Below are 8,244 nucleotides of genomic sequence, written 5' to 3'. Positions count from 1 at the left end.
TGAGTTTCCTTTAGGTTAGGATTCCGCAGACTTTTCCTGTGAAGCCCAGGTGCTAAATATCTGAGGCTTTGCAGGCCGGTGACTCAACCCTGTATAAAATGAGCCACAGACGGTAGGTGCATAAAGGATGGGCACGGCTGGGCTCCAACACAACTTTATTTACAGACACCGACATTTGAATCTCGTATCCTTTCCACGAGTCACAAAGCAGTCTTCTGCTTTTGATTCCCCTCCCCTGCCCCCAAGTATTTCAAATGTAAAAAGTTTTTTAGTTCACGAGTAGTACGAAAATAAGTATGGGGCCAGGCTTGACCCGTGAGGTTAGCTTGCTGACCGCACAGATGACTGCTGAAGCATCTTTAAAGGCCCTCACACCTTTGAGAAGCTGTGAGATTGTGAGTAATCGGCTAGGGTGGTGCCTCGGTAGGTCAGAGGAAGAGCTTTTCCTTGCTTCTCAGAAGAGTGCATTCGGAGAAGGCCACTCTAGAGAGACTCATCGAGCTGTGCCAGATGCTCAGGTCTGGGATGGGATGAACCATCCTTGGAGGGATTTTTTAAAAAGAGAGCGAGAGCTTTGGCACTCTTTCCCTCATCCTCATCGCCCTGCCTTTCTCCCTAGCCCGGATGTGAGCCCCAGTTCCTCAGTGGAACTTGACTTCTGCGTACTCCCAGCAGGTGTCTTTGGGCACCCGGGGCGCCCAGGGTCTGAAGCCTGGGAAGCTGAGGGCAGCATAGTGGGGCTCCTTTTGGTCGTTCTCCGATTCTGGAGCTTGAGTGGCTGATTTGGGTCCTGGACCACCGTGGGAAACAAAACGCAGCTCCTTCTGCTTCTTCCTGGGCTCCGGGCAGTGAGCATCTGGAGGTGGGGGCCGGGCAGGACTGCTTGGTTTGTCCTTGCGATTCCGAGCCTAAGGGGAAAACATCCTTCCTTCCTTCATTCATTCAACAGATACTTGAGCACCTACCGTGCGCCAGACACTGACTGAGGACCTGGGGTTACGTTAGGGAGGAAAAGTCTGCTCTCGCTGAGCTTGCCTCCCATCTTGGAGCAGAACAAACAATAAAGAAATGTCTGTCACTAAGGCACCCAGTCTGTGGTTTTTGCTATGCCAGCCCTTGCAAACTTACACAGGTGGATGTGCGCAGCCACTACCATCAAGATACAGAGCTGGTCCATCACCGCAAAGATCTCCCTCTTGCTATCCCTTTGTGGTCCCTCTTATCACCTCCCGTCCCTCACCCTCACTATGGATCTGTGCTCCATCTCTACAGTTTTATCAATGTGCAGTTACATACGTGCTGTCACGCACAGGAGACCACCACAAGATTGGCCCTGAGATTAGCCCTGAGGTAACAGCTGCCAATCCTCTTTTTGCTGAGGAAGACTGGCCCTAACATCCATGCCCATCTTCCTCTACTTTATACGTGGGACGCCTACCACAGCATGGCGTGCCAAGTAGTGCCATGTCCCCACCTGGGATCTGAACCGGTGAACCCCAGGCCGCTGAAGCAGCACGTGTGCGCTTAACTGTTGCACCACTGGGCTGGCCCCCCTCTTTGGTTTCTTTTGAAGATTGGCACCTGAGCTAACAACTGTTGCCAATCCTCTTTTTTTTTTTCGGCTTTTTTCTCCCCAAATGCCCCAACACATAGTTGTGAGTTTATAGTTGTAGGTCCTTCTAGTTGTGGTACGTGGGACACTGCCTCAACATGGCCTGACGAGCAGGGCCATGTCCGTGCCCAGGATCTGAACCAGCAAAACCCTGGGCCGTGGGAAGCGGAGCTCGCGAACTTAACCACTCGGCCACGGGGCTGGCCCCCGCCTCTTTGGGTTTTAAAAGGATATTATGTACAGAGCAGTAGACTGGGGCAGGGAGTGGGGTGTGGGGGGTGGTGGTGAGCGGAAGCAGAGAGGACACACAGCAGGTGGCGGGGGTGTGTGGGGGGAGAGATGTCAGTGCATGGACCGGGGAGGTGGGGCGAGAAGTGGTTTGGCTGTACCGTAGAGGAGATTTGCTCATGGGTTGATTGTGGGGTGATAGAGAAGAGAGGAGGGAAAGATGGCTGCAGGGCTTTGGCTTGAGCAGCTGGGCGGACATAGTGCTATTTGCCGAGATGGGGAGGATGGAGAAGCATGACTGATGTAGTTAGCCATGGGTTTGGTTAGACATCCAAATGGAGATGCTGCCTAGACAGCTGCATATGAGTCTCCAGTTCAGGGGTGAGTCTGGGACATGTAAATTTTGGAGTCGTCAGCGTACAGATGTTCTCTTCTGAAAATATCCAGCATTTACCGAACGCTTACTAGGTCCCAGGTACGATTCTAAAAGTTTTACTGGTACCGTATGAGCATATTGAACACCTAGAATGATCCTAGTTAGTAGGTACCACTATTCTCCCTATCTTAAAGAAGTTGAGGCACAGAAAAGTTCCATGACTTGTCCAAGAACACGTAGCAACAAAAGCAGGATTGAACCCAGGCAGGATGACTTCAGAGCGTCCCGTCTCGATCATTAGACGTCCTGCCTCTCAAGGATGTTAATCATTAGTATATCAGTTATTGATGGTGGTAATAATGGAACAGCTGCTACCTATGGAGCCAGCGGACGCGTTCTAACCCTCAAACCAACTCTCGAAAGGAAGCGGAGGAAGAAACGGAGGCTCGAAGGGAGTGAGCGATTTCGCAGAGGTCTCAAGAGTCAGGATCTGAATCCCACGCCCAAGCTTCTTCCACCTGGACGTCCCTCGGGCGAAGGTTGGGACAGGGAAGGGGAGGAGCGTGTGCAGGAATCGGAGATGGGGCGCAGGATTTAGGGGAGGGGAAGAAAAGGCAGCAGATCCCATCCTGGCCACTCACCAGGGCAGCAGCGTTAGGGACCACATTGATGTAATCCAGGATGGTGCTCCTCCGCGAGGCCCTGAACCTGCGAGCCTCCGCCTGGGTTGGAGCCTCTGCCGGGGTCTGAGCCTCTGCCTGGGGCCGAGTCCCTGCCGGGGTCCATTTCCTCCTCAGAGTCTTCACCCTGAGGAAACCAGCCCACCTTGGTGTGTACCCCGGCACCAGCCCAGTTCCCGGGGCCCAGACCCCATCGCTCTCCTGCTCTGAACTCACATGATGGGGATGACGCACAGGAAAAGGAGGGCCGTGACGCCAATTCCCAGAAATACTCCATGGGAGAATGCTTTGGAGATGAGCCCCTTCTTATCTGCACGAGGAAACCGTCAGACGTCTCTGAGCCCGTCCCATCAACGTGGGTCTTCATGCCCACCCCCGCTAGACCCTCAGACTTCCAGCTCTCATTCCAGGTGCCTGACCTGCAATTCTTTTCCAAGTACTTCTTGGAAACCCTGCTGCACCCCAGGCCCAGGGGTCAGGCCTTCCAATGTGGATTTCCCCCTCTACATCCCCAGCTCCTGCTCTGACCACAGGACCCTGTTTCCTGCCCCACTCAGCCCCCGCCCTCCAGGGGGCATGCAGTTGGCCCCTTGACCTGGCAGCAGCAGGACAGTGGCTCTCTGGGCCCCGTGGACGTTCGTGGCCTCGCAACTGACTCTGAGGCCAGAGCTGAGCCCCACGCTGAGGCTCAGGGAGCTGTTGGCCCAGGGCCCGGAGGAGCTGGAGGTGATGGTGAAGGAGGCGTTGCTGCTGTTCCCCTCCAGCAGAGCCTCCCCCAGCTGCCAGCGCAGGGAGGGGGCCGGCTGGGCTCGGGATGAGCAGCCACAGTGCAGACCCTGGTCCTCCCAGGAGCAGGAGGGTCTGAGCAGCTGTGGGGGGTCTGTGGGGAGGGATGAGAAGGTCAGCGGTGCTGCTCCCCTCCCCAGGACTCAGGTGCTGCCCCCCCCCCACCCCACCTCACTCACAGTGCACACAGAGGCTCAGAGAGAAGTGCTGGGAGCCCAGCTGGTTCTGAGCTCGGCAGGTGAATTCGCCTTCATGCTCCATTTGGATCTGAGGCAGCTCCAGGACCCCAGGGTCTGAGGACTGGGAGGGGCTCAGAGTCTGTCCCCCCCAGGCCCAGCTCAGCCCAGCTGGGGGGTTGCTATGGGTGACACAGAGCAGACGCAGGCTTTGGCCCTCCAGGACCGGGAGGGACGTGCCATTCCCGAAGCTTTCTAGGACTAGGGGAGGGAAGAGGCAGGACAGATGCACAGCTGAGGGCACAGGGACCCACTGGCACGCTGACATTCCAGATGCCTGGGCCCCCATTGTGGCACCCAGAGGCCCTGACTCTGTCCCCCTTTCCTACCTGTCCTGTTTGCATAGGAGACCAGCACTCTCAGGTTCTCTGGGGCATCTGCAACAGAGACAGAGCATGGGGTCTCAACCGGCCGGAGGCTTCGCTCGGGCAGAAGGAACCGTCCCTGGCGATGATGGGGGGGCGGGGCAGGGAGGGGATACTGAGGTCCCCACTGAGTGACACAAACCTCTCAAGAGAACAGATGGGGAAGAAAGGCTGGTCCCTGTGGCGTTGTGATTTATAAGAAAAACATATATTTGGTCTTCGTCCCTGGTGCAGAGTTCTAAAACCCTTGGAATTTTCTAAGTGATAAAAGCCATAAAGGTGTCTTTTTTTTTTTTAAAGATTGGCACCTGAGCTGACAACTGTCACCAATCTTTTTTCCTTTTTTTTTTTTATTCTTCTCCCCAAAGTCCCCCAGTACATAGTTGTAAATTCTAGTTGTGAGTGCCTCTGGTTGTGCTATATGGGACACCACCTCAGCGTGGTCCTGTGCCCAGGATCCCAACCAGTGAAAGCCTGGGCCACTGAAGCAGAGCGCGCGAACTTGACCACTCGGCCACGGGGCCGGCCCCATGGTGTCTTGATATTCATAATAAACCCCTTTCAACTACACCTGAGTTTATATTAATGAGGCAACTTTTGGAGGTCAGGTAAGGATGGGGGCTGGTTGCCAGGGGAACCAACCACATAATTAGAGGACTGGAACCTTCACTCCTACCCCCTTTACCTCTAGGGAGGGGAGAGGGGCTTGAATCAATCATGAACGGCCAATGATTTAATCAATCCTGCCTACGTAAGGAATCCTCCATAAAAACCCAAAGGATGGGGTTTGGAGAGCTTCCGGGTTGGTGAACACGGAGGGATTCGGGGAGAGTGGCTTGCCTGGAAAGGGCACATAAGCTCTGTGCCCTTTCCCCATACCTTGCCCTGTGCATCATCCAGCTGTTCCCCAGTTACATCTTTTTTTTTTTTTGAGGAAGATTAGCCCTGAGCTAACATCTGTTGTCAATCCTCCTCTTTTTGCTGAGGAAGACTGGCCCTGAGCTCACATCCGTGCCCATCTTCCTCTACTTTATATGTGAGATGCCTACCACAGCATGGCTTGCTGAGCGGTGCCATGTCCACACCCGGGATCCGAACCGGTGAACCCGAGCTGCCGAAGCAGAACTTGTGAACTTAACCGCTGCGCCACAGTTATATCTTTTTATAATAAACTGCTGATCTAGAAAGTAAAATGTTTTTCTGAGTTCTGTGAGCTGCTGTAGCAATAAATTGCACCTGAGGAGAGAGTCATGGGAACCTCCGATCTATAGCCAATGGGTCAGAAGCAGAGGCGACAACCTGGACTTGAGATTGGTGTCTGGAGTGAGGGATGGTTGCAGTCCTGTGGGACTGAGCCCTTGCCCCGTGGGATCGGATGCAATCTCAAGGTAGATAGCATCAGAATTGAGTTGAATTGTAGGGCACCCAGCTGGTGTCACAGAGAATTGCTTGGTGGTATGGGAAAAAAACCAACCCATGTTGGAATTGGAATTTGAATCCTTAGTCCCATAGGGCTGGGGTTCAAGGTCCCTTTAGAGCTCTGGGACCCCACCTCAAGCCCCTGCGTCCTCACCCTTCTCCCCTCCCAGAATCCAAGCACCTGTCGGTCCCACTCACACTGCACAGAGAGGTGCAGGCTGCGGCTCTGGGAGCCCAGCCCGTTCTCCGCTCTGCAGCTGTAGCGCCCGGCATCCTCAGGCTTCACCCTGGGCATCACCAGCTCCAGCGTTCTGGAGCCTGAGGGGTGGGACCAAGAAAGGACTTGGTCGTCCCGGGCCCAGCTCAGTGTGGCGGGGGGCTCGCTGTCAGCAGCACACAGCAGCCGCAGGAACTGGCCTTTCTGGGCTTCCAGATACAGGGTATTTCCTTGGGGCTTCAGGGCTGTGAGGGGAGAGAGAGAGAGCACAAGAGAAGTGCTGCAGGGAGGAACACCGCTTCCCTTGCCCTCCTGACACCTTTTCATCCCCCAAAGAGGACCGGCCTGGCCCTGCCCCAGTAGGCTCTCAGTACCTGATGCGTTGGCCTGGGAAATGCTGATAACCAGGTTTCTGGGGGCATCTGCAATGAGATTATGAGCTGACATTGGGGAGGAGCGTTGGGTCCCCGCAGCTGGAGAGAACCCCGGGGAAGAAAAAATGTGTGACTACCCTTGGAGAAGACAAGTGGCAAATGAGTGCCAAAGACACACTTGTGCATGGAGGACCAGTTGGCATCCCCACTCTGCTCCCCAGCCTGAGGCAGCGTCCCAGGACTCCACACCTCCCTCTCTGTGGCCCCGCTGAGAGCTGCACACTGCCCAGCTGCGTCTTTCCCCTTCTCCCGCCTGCCCTACCTGCCTGCAGACCCTGACAGCCCTCGGCCAGACTCACAGGCCACATTCAGTCGGACGGTTCTCTCTGCGCTCACACCCTTTCGGGAGAAGTCCACTCGACAGGTGAGGTCAGTGTTGTGGTCCTGGGGTCTCGGTGTGAGGGTGAGCACTGAGAAGCGGGAGGTTCTTGGACTGGTCTCTTGGGAGGAGAGGGCAGCGCCCTTCCAGGAGAAAGTAGGGACTAGGCATTCCTCAGAGGCTGGGTTAAACACACAGATGAGTGCCACCTGATGCCCGGGCTCCAGGGTCTTGGGGACGTAGACATCTGGCTTCTGTGTCAGGGCTGGGACAGAGACAGGGTATGACCCTAGCCCCAGGGGGTGACCGATGGTCCATGCCCCACAGCCCCTGCCCAGTATTAGACACAGGGGGTGGGGAGGGAGGAGAGGTCCCACCCCATTCCACCTGGAGCCAGTTCCATACCTGTCACTTCCAGATAGAATTTGTTTTGCAAAAAATTGAATTGCACATAAATGCCTCTCTCTATCCGAAAGAAGTACGCCGCGCTGTCCTCTCTCTGTGCATCTCTGATGACCAGGGAGCAGTCCTGGTTCTGGGGACTGCCCACGAGCTGGAATCGGCCCTGGGTCCTCGTTTTCACCTGTCGATTCTGGTCGTTTGTGGCCACTGGAGAACCAGTGCCCGAGTGGGTCCTCTCTTCGAACCAGTAGCCGTGAGCTGGAGTAGAGTCAGTCCAGCCAAATTGGGGGTAGGAGACGCTGCAGGGCACAGACACACACAGGCCCTCCTGCACCGTCACCAACTCCTGCACTTGCAGGTGGAATCCTGGAGCCTGAGCCCGAGACCCTAAGGCGAGACAGAGACTCAATCTGCGTCCCCAGCCCCGGCCTCCACCCGGGCCCCTCCTGGCCCTGGGCCCACTCACCGTCCCACAGCCAGGCTAAGAGCAGCGACAGGAGCATCTCTGCGTTAGGAGGCACTTGGCCCGGCCCCAAGACAGGCTCCTTCAGCAGATGCTGTTCAGGGGCAGAAGGAGAAGCCACGGCGGGCGGGCGGAAGCTGAGCCCCGGAGCACCGATGCATGAAGTGAGCTTCTGATTGGAGTCCCACTGGAGGTCCTCTCCTCTTCTCGTATCTCCTCACCCCTATCTCGCCCACTTGGGCTCTCAGTCTTTCCTGGAGGCCCGGCCTGTGTTTGGGCTCACTCAGCTGGACCCTCCCCAGGCACCTCTGGGGAGGGAGCGGAAGGAGTGTGTCTAGCCCTGGGGCCTGGCTGTGGCGCCGGTGGAGGGCAGGGGCAACCCCCGCTGGGCCTGGGTCACTGAGGAAGCAGAAGTGAAAGTCCCCAGTGAGGCCTTCTTACAGGGGCCCCCGGTGATGGTGGTGGGTGCAGGGGAGGGAGGGGGCAGGGCTGGTCTTGCCAGATAAGATGCAAGATGCCCAGTTAAAGCTGACCTTCAGATAAACAACGAAGAAGTTTTTCAGTAGAAGTATATCCCAAAGATTGCACAGGACATACTTATACTGAAAAAGTGAATCGTTCTTTGTATCTGAAGTTCAAATTTAACTGGACACCTTGCATTTTTATCTGCTACATCTGGCAACCCTAGGCCTCGTCTCATCCGACCC

General features: G+C 55.8%; 1 protein-coding gene across 1 annotated transcript; it reads right to left on the bottom strand.

The window, feature by feature from the left end:
- Positions 1-138: 138 nt before the first annotated feature.
- LOC100066644 (sialic acid-binding Ig-like lectin 10) lies at positions 139-7,909 on the bottom strand. Its single transcript, XM_005596449.4, is given in 12 exon segments — positions 139-908; positions 2,858-2,947; positions 2,950-2,974; positions 3,113-3,206; positions 3,492-3,776; positions 3,862-4,119; positions 4,248-4,295; positions 5,901-6,164; positions 6,294-6,341; positions 6,653-6,937; positions 7,078-7,461; positions 7,541-7,909. Coding segments are annotated over 12 exon segments (2,085 nt in total). The 5' UTR covers positions 7,578-7,909; the 3' UTR covers positions 139-641.
- Positions 7,910-8,244: the final 335 nt, after the last annotated feature.

The sequence above is a fragment of the Equus caballus genome, chromosome 10 (genome assembly GCF_041296265.1).
Source record: "Equus caballus isolate H_3958 breed thoroughbred chromosome 10, TB-T2T, whole genome shotgun sequence".
NCBI lineage: Eukaryota > Metazoa > Chordata > Mammalia > Perissodactyla > Equidae > Equus > Equus caballus.
Note: the sequence above shows the minus strand (reverse complement) of the source record. Positions and strands in the feature narration are given on the sequence as shown.